A 20,845-nucleotide genomic window follows, 5' to 3' on the forward strand; every position below is an offset into this window, starting at 1 on the left:
GCTGCACATTCAATGTGAGACTTATAGAAACTGCACACTGGAACATGACAAAGTGCATACTTAATATGTTGATAAAATTCAGGGAATCAATGCAATTACATAAGAAGACACACTTTACATAAAACTTAGGTGGTACCTTCAACACCCTCCAGAAATAAATTAGTTTTTGATTCAATTTGTTGACAGACAACTTGCAAGAGCCTACGATTAAAGGGTAAATATTTAATCATTGTTTACTTTTCATTTACATCTTTTGAAAACGATTTACTTATTTTTATTTTATAGGTGTTTGCCTGATAGACATATATAAACCACATTCATGCTGTTTTCACAGAGGTCAAAAGATCAAAACATATCCTTGGAACTGGAGTTATAGATGGTTGTGTGATATGGGATTCTCTTCTGTATTCTATGATTATGTTTCATTGCCATTGGTTAATAAAGAATCTGCCTTTGGCCAATGGCTTAGCAAAATATAGCCAGGCTGGAAAAGATATGTATAGATAGTAGGCAGAGTGAAAGAGAGAAACTATGTAACTGCCAAAGGAGACAGATGCTGAATGGAAACTTACTGGTAGGCCAGAGTCATGTGGCAATACACAGATGAACAGAAATGGGTTAATTTAAGATATAAGAGCCAGCCAATAAGAAGTGTGAGCTAATAGGCTAAGCATTATTGTAATAATCTAGTTTCTGTGTTATTATTTTGGGTCTGGGTAGCCAGGAAGCAAAAAAACAAGCAGTCTCTGCCCACAGTTATGAGCCTCCTTGTGGTGCTGGGAACCAAATTTGGGTCCTCTGAGGAACAGGAAGTGCTCTTAACCACTGAACCATTTCTCTAACCCCTAGTGTATAATATTTTCTAAATATTAGAATGAGTACATCAATATTGTATTTGTCATATACATATATATGAGTGCTTAGAGTAAAGTATGTTAAATAAAATATCATTAATTTTTCATTTGTTGTTTCTATATGTAAAATTATAAAGTATAGTTGTGGCTGAAAGCACTCTATTCCATGGCATTTGTGAAAGTTGTAAAGGTTGGAGAAGGCTGCTTGTTGGTTTCTGGCCACTTAGCCCTAAAATAATCACACAGAAACTGTGTTAATGAAATCAATACTTGGCCTATTAGCTGTAGTTTCTTATTGGCTAACTCTTACATATTAATTTAACCCATTTTTATTAATCTGTGTATCATCACATGGCTGTGGCTTACCGGCTAAAGTTCCATGGCTTCTCCTTGACTCTGCCTCCTTTTTCTCAGCATTCAGTTTAGTTTTCCCAGCCTACCTAAGTTCTGCCCTATCAACAGGCCTAGGCAGTTTTCTTTATTCATTAGTGGTAATCCCAGAAGACTGAGGGTAATCCCACATCAGAGGTTTGTATAAGAAAATTTTCATCTTTGAATGAGACAGAGTGGAATCATCGCATAGGGGGCCATGCCATTCCAATCCAGAGTCCTCATCTAAGCAAAGATAAGAATCATAGCTATCCTGTAGGCCCCATGAAAGGGCAAGGTGTCAGTATATGAAAGGTCCTTATCACAAAGGTTGGGCTGGAAACATTCCTGGGAGCATCCATTCATGTTAGAAAGGAGATGCTTTGGTAGTGGTAGTGTTAAGATGGTGTTGACAAGAAGAATGTGTGGCCCAGGTGCTAGGAGCCATTTCTGAATAAGTAAAGTGCTAGAAGTGCAGTGACTACAAGTATAATGTAAGGCAGGACTCTTTGCTGGCTTCAACACCAGGAACAAGACAGGCTTTTCTTAGCTATTGATTTGTTGTCCCCTGATTAAGGGATAATGTTGACCTCATGATGATGGCTGACACAAAGCTTTAAAGAGGTTTTATAAAGCCAAACACTAAGGAGGTAAGTAATAGTCAATGCTCGTGAAGTTCACTGGATATATACTCTAAACACAGAACACATGACCATGCTAAACAATTAGGATAGGTTCACCCCCCATGTGGGCTCAAAACATGGCTTCATTTGATTTTCATGTCTTCAGTTTTGTCAAAGGAAGAGAAATAGAAAATCATACTCAATTATGAATAAAATAGCAACAATCGCAATAGATGGTAGCAAACACTGGCTCCAGGATCAGGCAAGCGCTCCAGGATCAGGCTTGTATCATCAGAGGGGGACATAGATGCTTAACATACTTGAGCTCAAACTAACCATGTTTGGACTTCAGCATCTTGATATGTGGTCACAAGTCCTAGGTTTGTCAAATGTTCCATACTTAGAAATCACATTTTAGAGCAATCTTCCCAACTGAAAATACTGTTTGAAATCATGAAACAGCCATGCTAGGTAAAACATGTCTGTGGGCTCGACTGGAACAAAGTTCAACCAGTTGCCATTTGGTTTAGATGCAAATGTTTTGTTTGATGAAAAACACTATCCTTCACTTGTTCTTATTTCTTCCTCCATTTTATGCCTTCAAATATTTTCTGAGAAATATTGTATATATGCATATTGTTGTGGGAACTCCTTCAGCCAATAGTCTTTTAGATACCAGCCCATTTTGGCTGTGATCTGAAGTATTATAAGGCAGACAAAAAGCATGTGCAGCCTGCTTTTTGGCTGGTTTTGGTTCCCAGCTTTTAGCACACTCATAGAACCACGGATCTATGTCCTTACTGTCACTTTTATCCTTAAATAAATAAATTGTTATATTCCATTCTGGGCTATTGTGGACTTGTACATTATGGCGTCCAATGTGGGGCTCAAACCCATGACCCCAAGATTAAAAATCCCACTAAGATTCCTACTGACTAAGCTAGACCTCTTTAATATGCCTACATACATACACACACGTATATATACATAAATACCTATATACATACACATAATACACACACATACATATATATATATACACACACACATCCATACACAAACACACATATATACCTAAGTCATAGACTTGTAGTATAAAGAAGTTAATCAGAAAATTTCAACATCGAAAACATAAAAAGCAAAATGAGTAGCTCCAGTCTACCAAGAAATTTGAAGTGTAAAGTTGAGGCAAGATCAACACACGTGCACAACCTCCCATAGCACACATAGTCATAAGCAGGAGGTAGCTCAGTAGGGCACCACCTTGTGTGTTATCTTTGGTTGCCATCCTTAGGCACAATGACGAATGGACATCATCTCTGTAGAGCACTTGTATAAGGGCTTGATTTGTTTTCCTTTTCTATTCTGTACATGCAAGATAATAATCTTGTTTGGTCAGTCCACATTGATTTAGTCAGGGAAAACATGAAAATGTATAAAATTATTTTTCTGATGACCAGTGAAAATTAAATATCGAGTTGAGTCAATTTTGATGATAATTTTGCTTAAATCTTCTTTGTGATTTGAGGGGGTAATTGCACCTTTGTTTGGGTGATACTATCTTGTTAGCTCAGCTGGACTCAAAATCACAATACAAATGACAGACTACAAATTGACCAAGAGAGAGGACTTGGACAGAATGGAGCAGAAAGTTTGACACTGTCTCTTAGATTTTGTGAGGGGAGAAAAGCTTCCTCCTTAACATGGAAATCAATCTGCACAAAGGAATGTCTTATAACATGGATTCTCTCTTCCCTGCAAATCACAATGTCAGGATACAGTTTTCTCCAATCCAAGTAGATATTTGAAATATTTTATAGAAATAGTATCATGATATTTTATACCATTACCTTCTGTCTACAAATGGGGCAGGATATCATAGGGTTCATCCTTTCAATAAAAGTTTTACTGCAGGTGGAGTCCAAATCTCCCCCACCCAGCTGCTGATCTGAATGACATCGTCAGAAGGAAAGAATGGAGACTTCTGCAGGGTTTGCTTTTCTGTTATTTTTTCACAACACAATAAAATCAAGTACTTCTCACTAAACATTGCTAGTATTCACTGAAATTCAGCAAAAATAAATGTCGACTTATGTTTTGATATATTTTTAGTAAGAGAATATGTTTCTTTTACAAAGCCAAGAGAAAATAAAAGTTTTAACATGGTATTATTTATAAATGAACATATTTCTTTATGAAAAGACATATTTGTACCTGTTATGTGAAACGTTTTTATAATTAATACATTCATTAAAGTTTAAACTGTTCAATGAATGAATGTTTATTATTCTCAGGAATTCACAGAAAATGAACACAGAAGCATTTATATTTCTGAATTTGTCAGATCTTGTGAACTAGAGGGGAAGAAATTTCCATACACAATCCGCTGCACTCTGCTGAGTATTAAATGTGGCCATGACATTTTTTTTGATATGTAGCACATCCTGCAAGGGCAAAAATGAATTCAAAATTTCTGTTTATGCAACATACTTAAATGTCATCTGATGTTAACTTGGAGTCTCGATTGATTTTAGGCTATAGTTTCACTTCCAATTGAATGTCAAGGTCACCATTATCCTATTACTGACACTCTGAACCATCTATTTTCACCCTTGGATATCCCAGTTAGACCCAAGGAAATGCAGACTTTCAATATTGTTTGGGATGATTACAGTATTCTGAACATAGGAAATTGATCTGTCCTGTTTGTGCTGAATATCGATCAAGTGAAAGAGCTATCATGTACATACATGGAAAAGAATAACCTTTGCATGGCACCACAAATATGAGGGTAGAGAAAATTCACAGAACATAATAATGCATCTCCCATAATTCTAACAAACACGAATATGACTCAGTAACTCATTTGAAAATAGATTAGCATGTGACATCCCCACCCAAGCTCTTCTTCACTGCATGAGCAATGATAATACAATGTGTCTGTCAAGCTTTATTAAAATTCTGCCATGCACTGATATTATATAATGGAATGTTCTTGTAACATTGCATCTTGGAAGATGGGTCAAGAAAAGAGAAATCTTTGAACATTTCATGTTTGGCCTGTGATAGTCACACACCTGGGTTACCTCCTGTCTGCTCTCCACATCTACTCTACATGGGGACATAATTACAGAATAACGTGTGTCCTAGATAATTCTGGCTGGAACTACATGTGTGCATTTAGAGATAAATATCCTATAATAGAGGCATCGGTAAAATGTTTTATATCCACTTCTTTATGAAGCCATATTTGAAGCACAGTTCTTTGAGTTAGAGCCCTGGCATTTTATCATTTGGGTTAAAAAAAAAAAACTGTGATGTACTTTAATTGGCAACCAGTGGAGGCTCCCTATTAATAACAAAGACAGCTTGTCTGTTTGTAGCACACACTTCCCATTGCCCCAGAGGAGTTCTTACTGAGGGTCCTAGGTAAATAGTAGACATGCCACTCAAATTGATTTTACTAAGTTCATCAGGGTGGTAAAAACAGACACTATCTTGGAGGTAAAGTCTGGGCATTAAAAAAAAATGGTAAAGGAAAATGTAACAGACAAAAGATAAAAGCCACATGAAATTAAATCAACCAAAGTATGTCAAAAATTTACCTGTTCTTTGCATTGTTCCAGAACAGTGTATTTCAAGCCAGCATCTTTGGGTGAGCATTTACAGTTTCCAAATGTGTCAAAGCTGGATATTGGATACAGTTCCTTTTAAATCATGATATCATTCCCTCTGCTTTAAAATCTCTTTTTCCTTATTTTATTTTACATACTAGCCACAGTTTCCATTTCCTCCTCTCCTCCCATTCCCTTCCCCTCCCACCTTCTGACCCCCACCCCCATCCACTCTTCCTCTGTCTCCAGATGGGGTAAGGTCTCCCTTGGGAATCAACAAAGTATGCCATATCAAACTGAGGCATGAGCAAGCTTCTCTGCCCCTGAATCAAGGCTGAGCTAGGCATACAGCCATAGGGAACAGGTTTCAAAGATCCACGTCATGCATCAGGGACAGGTCTTGGTCCCACTGCTAAGGATACCTTTCCAGCATACGAGTTCAACAGCACTCTACTGATGGCACCTTGCCCATCAGAGAAATATGAAGTTGCTACAGTGATTAAAACACAAACAAAAAAAAAATTCAATTTTCCCCTATTGCAGAGTAACACCCATCACAGAGATTTGCTAGTCTGTGAGCCTTGGTATAAAGATCATTTCTAGACAGAGATTAGGCATCATGATTCCACTGCTATCATGCCAGGCTTAATGAAGCCATCAACACACTCATGACCAAGCCTACACTCTGCTTTTACTGCCCTTTCTACTAAACCACTTAGAACCGCTGAGTCTGTTGATTACAGCCGCATGCCCAGATTCTCTCTGTCTTCCTTCCTTCCTTCTGGAAGGCACACTTCAATATTTTCTTTCCTCTTCAAAATCTCCCTTAAATACATAAACATCAGGTAGTATGTCTGGTCTTTGTCTCTCCTTTCCCAGGTTTTATGTTACCATATTTTGCAAATAAACATTTATATATTGGCAATTCCCACATCCATCAGCATTAGGCTGTGGCTAAATGGAAACCAACTGGGTTCTCAAAACCTGGCTTCATACTAGGTCACTGCTGGCTGGGGAGTTTGTGTTTCTCTAGAGGGACCCCAATCTTGGTTGACACCTGCTAGGATTCCAAACTCACTGTCTTGCATCTAGTCAATTGTTAACGTTTCGCAAACCAGAACTTACATAATTTTTGCTTTTTGTTGGTATTCTGTATGGACCATCTTGCTTAAGTAAAATAGCCCACATATTGTCTCTTGAAAAGTCCTTTCTTGAGCAAAGATCTTCAGAGTCTGAAATCTGAGAAATGCTAGTCACACCATATGGTTCAAATTCTCCCAGCCTCATCTTCACAGCGCCATGGCCCAAGTCCTTGGAAAAGAGGCGCCAGAGCCCATTGCTCCCTTGGAATGCTACACCATTGGCACATTCATGTCTACTGTCTGTTCTCTTGGTTTCTATAATCTCCCAAGACAAAGGGACATACCTATTTTCGTGGATGACATAATATTTTATTTGACTCTCATTGTTCTGACTGTAGCAGTGCGCACCTGTAAGCTCAAGGGCCGATTGGGAAGTAGAGACTAGAAGGCTCATGGATCAAGACTCCAAGGGATCCTTTCTCAAAACAATGTCATTAGTGCTAAGAAATATAGCATCAAAATGCCTTATTAAAGCAATTCACTGAAAATGTATGACTTAATGACGTTCGAGGTTCTGTGTTTAGCTCTGGAAATCACAAAAGAAGAAGGAAATCTAGATGTCTTGAAAAAATTGAATTCTCCTCTGAGAACTAATAGCGAATGGGACAGATCACTCTAGAGAAGGAAGAGAAAGGATGGATCTTGATTAAAAGAACTTAATTGCTTCTACTAAAATCATTTAGATTCCTTACTAATTTTAAGATTTCCTTGAAAGATGTATAGCCTAGAGATATAAATTTGGGAAGTGATTGATTGAAGAAGAGAGTAACGAATAGGGAGAATGAAGCCACTAATTTCCAGTCCATTAAAAGCTATTTGTATGTCTTTCCTTCTTGTTCTTTTTTGAGCTATGTCTGTTTCTAATAACTTATGGTTGAATTATTTTATAATTCCATTAAAACAGGCACCTTTCTTCCTGATGAATTCATCTTTAACATTTTATTCATTTTGAGGAGTAAATGAATCAACCATGAGTAAGGAATTCGTCGGAACAAGATTCTTGCCATTCTGCCCCTAGTGTTATCAACTTCTGCTTCCTATATACTGAGACAGCTGAGCCCAGTGACCCAGCATTTGTCTCATCATAATGAGACTGCAGCTGTTTGGAGGATTTTTCTCAGTAAACTTTGGTTTGGTGTGTTTAATATGTTAAGCACTTTTGTGCTTTGAGCTATGAAGATGAAGCAAATTAAAGCGAGAGAGTGAGAATAAAAGCAATTCTTATTATCTTGTAAGAATACAGTACAATAAATGTTTTAGGAATAGAGAGGAACTTAGTACACGCTAAGCCTGGAAATAAGATGCTGAAAGATATATTGTTGTTTGGTACACAACGCAGGCCCTTTTGACGGTGACAGATGCTCGGAGAACAGGCAGAACCTGAGCAGTACTGGAGAGGTGTGAAATGATGCTTCAAATGATGATCTTCAAGCATGTGGCATCCAAAGGCATAAAGTAGACAGCAATAACTATGAAGCTGTAAGCCTAGATATCTAAGTGAACTTATGAGCTACAACTGTCTGGCTCACCAATTATTTTGTATATATCTACTCTTCCTCAGTAACTTTTTTAAAGGCCGAGGAGACGGCACAGCAGGTAAGGGCACCTTCTACCAAACTGCTTACCAAGACCTAAGATCTGCATTTCATAACTTGAAGAATACTTGGTAAAAGAAAAAGAACTGCCTCCCAAAAGTTGTCCTCTGACTTTGGCATATGCCTCATAGCAAGAATGTCTCTCTCTTTCACACACACACACATGCACTCACACACACACCTGAGCACGCACACATAGAAAGAGAGAGAGAGACAGAGACAGAGAGAGAGAGAGAGAGAGAGAGAGAGAGAGAGAGAGAGAAGTACTCCAGTGCTTGTGAGCAGCAAACCTATGCAGTTCACAAACAACATGGCAAAGAAAAAATAAAAGTGAATGTCCTTAACTTTATGTTTCTAACGCTATATAAAACTGAGGTTTTACTGGTCCATTGGACATTCACCAATTACAGAAGAGAATACACAAACCTCAGATGAACTCTGAAAATGATTCTTCCATTTGTGGCCTTTTTGTGGTCCTTTTCAGTTTCACAAAATGTCACAAAATCAACTCGAATCAACACATTACTACAGAAGGAATGAAACTAATAATTCATGTGATAGGTACCACAGGTGTTATTTTACATCTTAAAATTTTTCAAACTTCAAATATTAAAAACAGATTCCAATTCCAATTTCCCCAATAAGTAGAATACGCAGTGTTTCTTCCAGAATGTTTTTCCAATGTGATCAGAGAGGGCATATTTACTGTGGAAGGTAATTTGCTTCTTCGTCTTCTCAGTTAAAAGCAAACTCTTGCTCAGAAAACACAAGCACAATAAAAATTCCTATGTCTTCCTAAAACATAAAAGCCACACTTGCCTTTCAAAGTATAGGAAGAAAGACTAGAGATACAGATGACAGTATCTCTTAGTATTTCAGATGCAATGGTTCTCTGCTCTGCTCTTGACTCACTTTTTATGAAATAAATCGATGCTATGACTTGGAAAGTTGATGTGACTGATCTTAGCATAGTTTTCAGCTTTCACTGTGTTGTGTGGGCTGGGAAATACACTTGTTTGTGCTTATACCTCTGTGTGTATGTGTGTGGAAGTTTATAAACAGGATCATACCTACACATAAAAACAGTCATGGTTGGCCAACAGGTAAAGAATTTGTTTACACTAATTTATTTGATGGAAATATCTTACATGTGATGCATGTAGATCCCTCCTTCATCCTCTAAATCTAGCATTAGTTAGCCAGCGAAAGCTCCACTGAGGCTTTAAAAGCTCCACCGAGGCTTTGCCTGACTGCACAGCTCAACATCATCTGCATCACTGTGCGATCTTCATTTTCAGTCTGAAGTTTCAGAGTTTACCGCATTTACTTATTCTTTTGTATGATCCTGAGTGGTATTGCTTAGCTTCCCAGTGTTTGAGGATAGTATCAATGGTGAGTCATCTTTGGCAGCTTATGGGTTTCCTTCTTGAAATAAGCTTTGTGAGATCCAAATGTTGAGTATGGTACAGTTCATGTTTGTGCTCCAAAGGCCTCCATAGTGTGGAGCGATCACTGTTGATATCGTCTAGATGAGGCAATGAAGATGTTTCTAGTTGCATTGGTTCAAAAATGCCTCTTTAAAAATTCGTCTACATTTCTACTTGGACACGTGTGCATCCGTCACTGCAGGGAACAAGGGCAGTTACGGGGCATGGATGTGTCCAACTAGACAGGTCACTTTTGATGGGCTCAGCTAAAGCATGGGTGCTATACTCACTATACAAAAGTCTCACACTCCATGTGGCACAACTCTTGCCATGCTCAAAAATGGGAATCCACACAGAAAATCAATCCTAGCCCACTGACCTTAGGTGCTCACTAGAGAATCACACACGCTTCACCCAGCGCTATGGCTGTGGTCACAAAATATGATTTCCCCATTTTCAAGGCTAGAAGAAGGATTATTTGTATCCATGAGATGGCAAGCCTAAGTTTAAGACATAATTCAGTTGAGACTCACAAATTAATCTTCCACTTTTAAAAAAGGAATTTCCCTAATATGTTCTGTCAAAACATTTGTCTCAAACTGCTGTATTTTGCCAAAAAAGCTAATTTTCCAGTCAAAACAATTAATTAGACACTATTAATGTTGCTTTCATAGACTTAAATTGTCACTTAATTGAAAGGAGAAATTGGAGGGAACCAAATTCCCAAAATACGATGATGAGAGTAGTTGATCTTGACCTTTGAACTTCCTTTGAATTCTTTAAACTTCTGCCACCAACTCTAAGTCTCTCTATCAGCAGAAGATGTGGATACTTCTGCCCTGTAGAGGCTGAACCATCAAATTTAGTTCATTCTTCTCCTCTCAGGCTATTAACCTATAATGTCCTTGGTATGCACAGTAGTCAGAAGGCCACCATCGAACTAACGGCTGCCTTTCTAATCTACTGCAGATTTTCTGGAAATTATAACAAGAAAGTGAAAATCTGAAAATCTGTGAGTTACAAATTATTTCATAAAAGTAATCACTCAGCTTCTTTGAATGTGGAGTTCCCTCTTTTATCTACCCAGCTGCTGTCTATCTTCCCACCCACAGAGCTACAGATCATCTCATCTTTTTCTGTGCCAAACTCAGAGACCAAATGCCAATGAGGGCTTTATGTTTGGGATGGTTAGGACTAATGGACCCCAGTTAAGTTAAGCCAAGATCTGTATAGAATAGTTAACATTTTCAGTTATAGGACCCACAAACTATACCCCAAACCTCGGGAGCTGGCGCTTATAGAAAGAAACTGGTTTTGTTTAACACAGCCCTCATGAATTTTTGAAAACTCTGAAGGAGACATTCTACTCATGGTTGGTTCCTAATGTCCTTCATCATAATAGAAACTGACAAGCAGATACCCAAGAGTACAACTCCCTGTGAAAGACCATGGAAGAAATCCTGGGCTGTTATTAATGCTATCCTCAGGGAAAAGGTAAAAACGGTCATTAGACTATATTTCATTTTGGCGCCTTAGATATTCTACAGGAAAACGTATACATTCCTGTCTTCTTGGGATCTTCTATACTTCATACTATATAAGCCAAATGTTTCTCACATCCGTGAAATGGACTCAACACCAAGAACAAAAGCAGTGCACATATTTACCCATGCTTTTCACCTCAGGCTCTGCAAATGGACATTTCATCCTCCAACAGCAATGAAGGCTTCCCTCTTAAAGCCTCTGTGACTGCATTTTAATTTAACTTATTGAACTACAATTTCATTAATTTTATGTCCTACAGCAAGATATATCTTGGTCATGGCACATAGGACACACCTTTCCTTCCTGTACTTGTCTGAATTTTCCATATCATCCCCGCAGAATCATACATTGTTTTAGTATTTCACCTGGCTGCTTCCTTATTAAACCACTTCTGAGGAACTTATTCCTTTGATAGGTCAGATAGAGTTGATGTACAATGAAAAATACCACATTAGCTATCTTTGCTATATGATCTTTATATCATTTTATTCATTATGATTATTGCTTTAGAAGCCCTTTAAAAATGCTTTCATAAGCTGTAACATTTTAGAAACTGATAATTTATAAAAATGGACTGCTAGGAATTTTGTAAGTCATGCCATAGAGAGATACCTTTAGGAGTGTAGACTACATTGTCTTTATGCCAAGATGTAAATGATGAGATAAAGAGGAAGAACAAAAAAGAAATATTGCAGAGTAGTACCAATAAGGGGAAAAAAGAAAAAGAGAAGAAAAAGAAAAAAATACAACTCTGGGACTCTTGGGCACAGACCTGCAATAAAAAAATACTGTTTGGCAATAATCTCTGTACAAATATGACCTTCTTTAAGAGAGATAATACCAGGCTCCTTTTATATATTGTTTTCCCTTGACTTCTTATATAAATCATCTTTTAGGTTATTTGTAGGGCTGACCTCATAAATGGGCAGGCCCACCTCATAAGAGCAGTTAAATGTCAAGGCAGAGCTTAAACAGAAGCAGATACGCTCTGCGTAGGAAATGTTCCACGCTGAAAGCCGGTGGCCCAGAATGATCCCTTGCATTAGAGGTTTACAGACATTATCCTTGAGGCCCCGAAGTGGATTAGTGATTTATCTTTCTCATAAGACCATCACAACACACAGCATGGAATTACCAAGATAAAGGATGACTCAAGGGAGTAGCCTCCAGAACCTACCCTTTGTATCCTTTAGAACCCCCACCTCCACCCCACGGGCTTCTGCTTCCACAGGTGCCAGGCAAGGCTCCACTCTCACCAATGAGGCCCTGAGCCACCCTGATAAGGAAGAGACGCCAGGTGCCCCTGCCCTGTTTCTACTTTTAGCATCTTTGGAGAGCGCTGTCATTCTCTTGAGTATCAGAACCTGAGTGGACCGGTCCATGGGCGGTTATCCCCCAATTTCACGTGGTGACGCTAGCTGCAAGCCACCCTGTTTGAACTGTATTCGCTATGAAAACTCTGCTACAGTGCTGATAAATATTTGCATTAATTGCTAAACCATAAGAAACTGCTTAAATTCTTTCTCTTGTATAAAGAAAAAAATATATTTAACCTTGGACATGCACCAATGACTTTAAGAGCAGATACCATAACCATTTTTTTTTTGGTTTGTTTAAGAAAAAAAGGAAGACCAACTGTAACGCCTTCAGTTACCTTGGAAACTCGGTTGGCAACTTCTCTGCCCACTGTCAGGCCCTGGACGAAGGTGCGAGCCGCAATGAAAGCGCGCGTGACCTGGATCTTGAGTTTCCGTGGCACATCCCCGAAGGGCTTCAGCTGGTCGGTGTACTTGCTCACGCATTCCAGGTAGTCCTCGCTGAAGTGATACTGGGGGTTTATCAGCTGGAACATCCGCTCCAGGAGCCGAGCCCAGAAGTCATTGAGCATCTCCTCCAGGTTGACGTTACCCCCTGTGTAGTATCTTTTCAGCTCAGTGAAGAGGTCCTGAAACACCTCCGAATTCTGCATGTACAGCATGCCGTAGGTCCGGACGAACATGTCATTTAGGGACTTCTCTGCATTCTCCAGCAGCTCCCGGAAAAATTCTAGACAGCAAATAAGAAAGCAGCCATACATGAATAATCTGTGGAAAGCTCAATATGACTATTTACCTTAATAACTTAGTTTTCTTTCTTTCTTTCTTTCTTTCTTTCTTTCTTTCTTTCTTTCTTTCGGTGAAGTTAAGACTCGAACCTAGGACCTCACACTCGCAAGGAAAGTTCTCTGCCACTGAGCTACATTCTTGCACAACCTAGGCACATTTAATGTGCAGCTATACAGGAAAACAATCTTATGATTAAGTTATTACTGGACTATTAAGGAGCATTGAGATTCTGTTCACAACTGTTATTTTTTAGTACTCAACAAAATCAGAAGGCCCCATGATTTCAGTTTCAGACATATCAGTTAATTTTAGATGAACAATTGATGCCTTTCAAATAATGGCTCAATTATTCTTCCAAGTATTATTAAATTTTAGGACAGAAAATGACTTGACAGAAGTTCATCAAAATAAACTGCAGATATAATGGGCAAAGGTTCATCATTAATGTAACAATAAATGCATACTGATAATCACATTTCCTTTGCTTATTTACAAATGGGTGGCAGCATAGGTTATAATTCAGTTAAATTGCTTATATTGGTAAAAGGTGTGTTAAAATTAATGTAATATTTTTGACTCTCTCAAATTCCTTTCAACAACCAACTAACAATATTCTGTGACATTGTGAACAAGTCATCAAGCAATCATATCACTTAAAGCTATAGAGGAAATATCTAATATGGCTATATGAATAAGAAAATCATGAGATAGCCTGAATTATTATTATAAATATAGGTTATCACTTAATAGAATTCAAGCATAATACTGACAGCTGGCCTTTCTGACTTGGAGCATTTTAGGGAAAAACGTTTAACAACAAAGGAATTCCTCCTTCCCACATGTGGGTGTTTCTAAATTTCCTGGTGCACTAAGATGGAGACTAAAGCCAGTGGACTCAGGCAGCCTCACTGGTGGTCCTTCGTGCTGGCCGGAGATGCATCAGCATAGACGTCATTCTCCAAACGAGAGCCTGGGAAAATGGCTTCAAGGTTTGCATCCCATTTTCGGAGTGTGAACTGGTGAGAAAGGGCTGAGAAAAGATCCTTTGACTTTTTCAATTCCTTCTGTTCTTGGAAGCTATGTCCTCCCTTCTAGGTGGACCCCCCCCCGCCCTACCCCCTTGAGCTCTGGGCACTTCTTTCCCAAACACAGAAGGGAAAGTTGTTAGACCCTCCTCTGCAGGGTCTCTAGAAACCAATTTGGCTTTCCTGAGAATTTGAGCCTAGAACTTCCATTCAGATTCATATGGAATTAAACATCTTCTAGATAATTAATTTGCATCCCCACTGATCATAACTATTTTATGCTGTTTTCAAACAAGGCCAAGGCAACAGGGAGTTTATGGAGAACTCTGTTGAGTTGTTTTTCTTGGAGACAGAATACTTCTCTATTTTTACATTGCTATTTTTATTTTAATAAAAGCTTACTATGTACAAAGTCTGAACAAATGGGAAACTATTTCCAGCCTACAGACATTAGCTAAGCCTAATTGCGATAGGAGTTTAACCAGTTTAAAGATTTTTAAAAAAGAATTAAATATTTGCACCCAATTTGTAACATATTTCCCCATGGTTTTTATTTCTGTACATTACTTCTCTTGAATAGAGAAACTCTGTTCATCACAGATGTGTCAAAATTTAAGACTTTCTCTAGTCTCCACGACTAATAGAATCTGTGCAATTTTTCTTCAAACCAGAAAATATATTTTTATATTCCCTAAAAGCAAAACTACTTTATACATTATTAAACCTTTGTGACTAGGAAGAAGATGGAAGTGTTAATATTCCTGATTTGATCAGGACATATTAGATGTATGTATAAAATATATCACACCCACAAAATATATATATATAATGGTATGTTAATAAAAAAATTAAAGTGTTTAAGTATAAGGAAATAAAAACTACTCTGATTTAATGATTATACACTATAAAGAGGTATCAAATTATCACAGTACCAATAAATTTCTACAGTTAAAAATCTTAGCTAAGAAAACGTAAGTTGAAAGATATAAACTTTTTAACCTTCAGGATACAGTAAAGAGAGTGAGTACTGAAGCAGATGATTGTGAACATGGCATGCCAGCTTGACTTACGACTTTATGAGGTCAAGTTCCTACAAAAACTTTTACATAAATAGCAGCTAGTTGGCCCTAAAATGGAGCAATAATGCTATAAATATTTAATGTCCAAGTATAAAAATATCTTAAGTAAAACCTTTAATCTTAGTACCAAGAAAAAGGGGAACTTGGGTGTGCTGACCCAGGAGGAGGGTGACAGGTGTTAGAGATTGTAATAAAAGGTAGAAAAAAAATGCGAAAATCACTGAATGGAAAAATACGATTATAGAGACTGGAAAGCACCTTCTAATCATGAGCTCTGAACAGCCTATTCATTCTTCTTGTTTTTGAGGTCAATTATTCCATTGGACTCTGGAATTAAAGCTTAATTTACTGTACACAGAGTACGGCCTTCTGCAAAGACTAGTTAGTAATCAAGAGTGTGGTGTAGATTTACAGAGGAGAGAAACATTACATTAGATAGATGACAGTCAGATACATAATGTTTGATTATCCTACGTTACCTCCGTCTTCACCAATGATGGCATAGTATTTATCTCAAGAGGTGAAATTGTATTTTCCTATTACCAATTGATGTCTCTTCTAACAAAGGAATTCTGATATGCTTGGCACAATCCCACTTGGATGGTGAATGGCTAGAAAAGATGGCCTGCTATTTCCAACTTATTCTTTCTTTTGTCTAAATTAGTACCCTTGGTTGAGTATAGAGAATAAGGTATTATAATTAATCCATCTGCCCCAGGAAACATTCTATTAGACCAAGCATGGTGGTATATCTCAGCATTTGAGAAGTTTAGGAAAAAATATCAGGAGTTCAAAGCAAGTCTGGGCTAGTTAATATATGCTTATCAAACAAAATAAAATTATAAACAGAGAGAAGAGAACAGCCATTTAAATAATATGGCAATGTTTTGTCCAAGGGTGTGTCATTATCTAAAAAGTTTGCTAGTAAGGAAGCAAAACTAGAGTCCGCCAACACAGCATGCACCCCTCATGATCTCCAGGCTGTAGTGCCTGCCTCTTGAAGGGTGACTCTTTGAACTAGGGACTAGATGCTTGGGTGATTTCTTTCTCAAGAAACCAAAAGGAACTGAGATTTAGAAAAGAATTATCTCATTCATTTTTGCTGATGAAATATCATGCCCTAACATATCCAAGAGAATAAATTCAGAAGAAATCAAAGAAAAGGCAATCTCAGTGTAACCCTTTTGTTTAATAGGAAAGGGCAAAGTTCACATCTGAGAAAGCCTTCAGTCAACAAAATTCTCATCTATGAGATAAAGCTTGGCTGAACAAAATGCTATTTGATTTTCTCTTTTCTTTCCTAATCACAAAATGTACATCAAAGGTAGCTGCTCAGGGCTCAGGGAGGCTTCAGGGGTGCACAAAAGAACTGTCCCAGGCAGCCGTAGCCTTGGGAAGATTCTCTTCATCTGGAGCAGATATTTCTGTGCAAACATTTGCTAGCTGCAGGGCAGGCCGCCATGTCAGAGAACCATATGTAGAGAAAAACTGCCACACTTCCAAAAGCAAGGGAATAAAATGCTGACCACTGCTTGAGAGGCCTCATCGGGGGCAAACCGTCCACTCCAGGCGCCAAGGGATGCCCAAAGTACAGCTCAGAAAAGTTTCAAAAGATGCATCCTTGTGAAGGTCTGAAGGGAAGGTCCCATGCGGGACCAAAGAGAATAAAGTGGCGGAGGAAAAGTAGACTGAGGCATCCTGAAAACTTACAAAGTGTAGGACACAGCAAAATTTTCTCCCATCAAGCCAGAAAGGTCATCCTATTCTCAGGACTGAAGATAAGTGTAGCCTGTGGAAGGCAGTGTGGAGTTAAGGCAGGTGGGCTAGAGCACACTGTGACATCACTTCCTTTCTACTTTTATTTTTCATTCTATGTTTATGCTTTTTTGTTGTTGTTGTTGTTTAGTTTTGAGTTTATGAGATTGGATCACAGATAGAGCTGGTTAGCCTCAAACTCCCAATAGTTTTTACTTGGCACCTTGGATGCTAAATTACTAGTGTGTACATTTAAACCTCATTCCTTATATTTATGGAAAGCTTGTGCAATGGGGATGATTGAGGGCCAGCAAGATGATTCACCAGGTATAGGAACCTGGGGCACTAATCCTGATGACTTGACCTTGATCTCCAGGATCAACCTAGTGGAAGGAGACGTGTGCCTCAGTATACACACTACACACATATGCAATCCTGTACACACACACACGCACCACACACACACACATACACACACACACACACCACACACATACATGCACCACAGAAACACACACACACACTCAATAAAAACACCCAACACAAACACACAACATAATAAAGAATAAAGAAATATTTTTGGGTGATGGTATAAACCTACAAAATTTTATCACTGAAAGAGTGGATACCATGTGGTTCCTGACTGTTGCAGCTGCCAAGATTCCAGACAGATTCCAGGTGTGCAGGGGTGAGTCTCACCCTGTACTTTCTCCTTAATCTCATTTTTTCCATTCCCTCCCCCTTAAATCAGGATAGGTCAGACTTCAGCTATGAAATGGTTTGGATGAGGAACGTTCTTAAGGACAGAATGTTTCTGGAAGTGATGACCAATAAAGGCTGGAATTGACAGTCACACTACACAGTCTTCACCTACTTTTTCCATGGCGTTTTCAAGTGTAACTAAATAGAAATGTCCTTCCTTCCTTCACAGCTGTCTGGTGGCTTTCAGCACATTTCTTTAAAAAAATAAAATAAAAGAACAACCCGTTTTTACACTATACCCTGATATTTCCACCAGGAAAATGTTGATTTAACTGGTTGCATTAATGTAGGAAAACGCATAATGCCGTTTATTTTCATCTGTGGTCTACAAACAAACAAACAAACAAAGAAACAAACAATAACCAGTATTCTGAAATGGCAAGTGGTCTTCCGCTGTCCAGGGGCTGTGATCTTGTAAGCAAGTAAAAGCACAGATTGCTGTCGTGTCCGACTTGAAGATGGCATGGGGTCGCCCACGGCCTAGCATTTTCCGGTCAGATTCTGCTCTGCTATTGCAGGTGTCTCGGGGGCAGCAGTGTTCAATCAGTTCTTCCCTGGGCACCATAGGATGTAATTAGCATTCTGGCCTTCTACCTACTAGATGCCAGCAGCATGGCCTTCGCTCGGAATGACAAGAACGGCTACAGCACCTTCTAGGGGGTACAATCACTCTGCCCAGCTGACCACTCTGGCTTGGGCAAAGCACAGGTCCAGACATTGTCATCCTCAAGGCTTTCTTTCTTTCAATCATGAGGCACATTTTAAATGAAAGGAAACATAATAGAGGTTATTTTCAGACTAAGATCCCTAGAGGTCAATGTTTCATTTCTGTGTAAGGTGCCTGTTATGTAGAATCTCAAACAGAGATGAAAGTACAAGAATGGATGTAGATAGAAAACTTGTATCTCAGTGAAATACAACTTGGATCCAAGTTCTGTGTGTGTGTGTGTGTGTGTGTGTGTGAGAGAGAGAGAGAGAGAGAGAGAGAGAGAGAGAGAGAGAGAGAGAGAGAGAGAGAGAGAGAGAGAGAGACAGAGAGAGAATGCCATATTTTAGGGACACTACTGATTTACCCTCCTATAATCCTCCAAATGCAAACATATTCAGATCCTGCCATGTTCCAACTTACAGGAATCTGCACATAAACCACATGGTGGCTTTGTTCTATTGTGGGTGACATTGGTTATCAATACAGTCATGACTACACTGTCACACCTTGACGTCTTCCCCAATGCCCGCCAGCATCCCTAAGGCATCGTTTGCCTGCCCATGTGTGAACAGTCCCAGTATGCTGCCTCGGTGTGAACTCCCAAACTGCTTTGCAGCCTCATGTGTGACAGTCTGGCCCAGAGAGAATCTCTTCCATTCTGTGGAAAACGTCCTGTACTGAGAAAACTCACTTTGGAGTTCTGATTTCATATTGGTGTTTTAAATAAATATGAGCCTGTCATTCTTAATTCTTAACAAGAAATTTAGAAAGACAAGCATGTGAGAGAAAAGAAGGAATATCTATTTTGAATTGATAGTCTGCCAAATCATCTCAGATTTTTCTTAAATATCAATCATATTTTATATAAGATGTAGACCTTCAGAATTCATTTTAAAAATTATGGGGTTGAAATTATAAAAAGAGAGAAATAAAAGTATATAATTATTGAGAGAAAAGGTTGTATGAATATCAATTTATTGCTGATCTGCTACTTGTGTATCTCCTAACTCACATTTCCTATTACTCTGTATATATTTATTTTTACGTTTTTTATAAACTATATTAATTATATCAAGGATCATACCTTCGATCTTTCTGGGACTTAACAGAGGCCTAGTTGATTTAATACAGAATACAGTACCAAATACCTCTGTTTGAAGGATTATTATAACCACATTTCTGTCCCTTAAGTGAGTACCAACCTGATTCTCACAGGACACTCTTTAACACCAAAACAATATAGAAAAATACATGTATTTACCTTTTCTATCTCTCTGTTACAAGTATGCAGAAAAATAAACATATCAAAATTAACTTAAGATTAATAAATGGCTTGGGTCAGTAAATGACCCATATCATAAGATACAGGACCTGGGAAGTGGCACTACCTTCAGTAGGTCTATATTTTGGCCCATACGTTTGTTGCATACACCTTCTGTACATCAGACATGAGCTTTCGCATCCCTGAGAGAGTGGATGCAACCATAATTAAATTCAAATTGCAAGATGTGTTCGAAAGTTTGGAATCATTACAAAATGATTCATGGTTGTGTGACTTCTGCCTCTAATATTAATTAGGGGATATAGGCACTTGGGACAAGGTACCATGCTCAAATCACTAGGCTTCTATTTTCTTCAATGAGAGCAGAGAATAAACCATAAAACATAAGATTTTTGCTATGGTACAAAACAGTGACTGGCTTAACAATGGATGATAAACTATCTAACCAAAATGTGTCTTACTTTATGATAGACGTGAACATACATCATTTTATAACAGCGCACACATATTATCAATAAGACACTCAGAGGGTATATTTGCATATTCCTTGTAAGTTACATATAAATCATGTCTTCATACTAGAATGATTTCACACTTGAGTCCTATGACACTGTGCTAATATAGCTTAATGTTATTTTTAACATTTATGTTAGGGAAATGTGATAGCTTTTGATTAATGGTTACATATATTGTTTGCTCCGAATAAAAAGATTCGCAACGATGAGGTCCTAACTCTGCTAAACTTCTCAATGCCAAGACCAAGGGAAATAAGGAAGCAAGGACACTGTGATCCAAGTTCATCTGTGGTGACATGTGGCTGAACAGCACAAAAAGAATACACATACTTCCGTCACCAAACTGAATTTCGAATGACGGATTTTTATGAATAGTCCTTCTGATGACAAGTGATGGGAATCACCAGGGCCTTGGAATTTAGGAAGATCATTGTCCTAACTCAG

General features: G+C 38.3%; 1 protein-coding gene across 2 annotated transcripts in view; it reads right to left on the reverse strand.

The window, feature by feature from the left end:
- The window catches only part of Gpc6 (glypican 6), a 951,185-nt gene that overhangs the window by 472,018 nt on the left and 458,322 nt on the right, over positions 1 to 20,845 (reverse strand). For both annotated transcript variants that reach the window (XM_050150388.1, XM_050150389.1), the window contains one exon: positions 12,824 to 13,215. In XM_050150388.1, the coding sequence (XP_050006345.1) occupies positions 12,824 to 13,215 (392 nt within the window). The remainder of the gene's footprint in view (positions 1 to 12,823; positions 13,216 to 20,845) is intronic.

Source organism: Alexandromys fortis, unplaced genomic scaffold (assembly GCF_014885135.2).
Source record: "Alexandromys fortis isolate MF-2015 unplaced genomic scaffold, M_Fortis_MF-2015_v1.1 scaffold_66, whole genome shotgun sequence".
NCBI classification, from domain to species: Eukaryota; Metazoa; Chordata; class Mammalia; order Rodentia; family Cricetidae; genus Alexandromys; species Alexandromys fortis.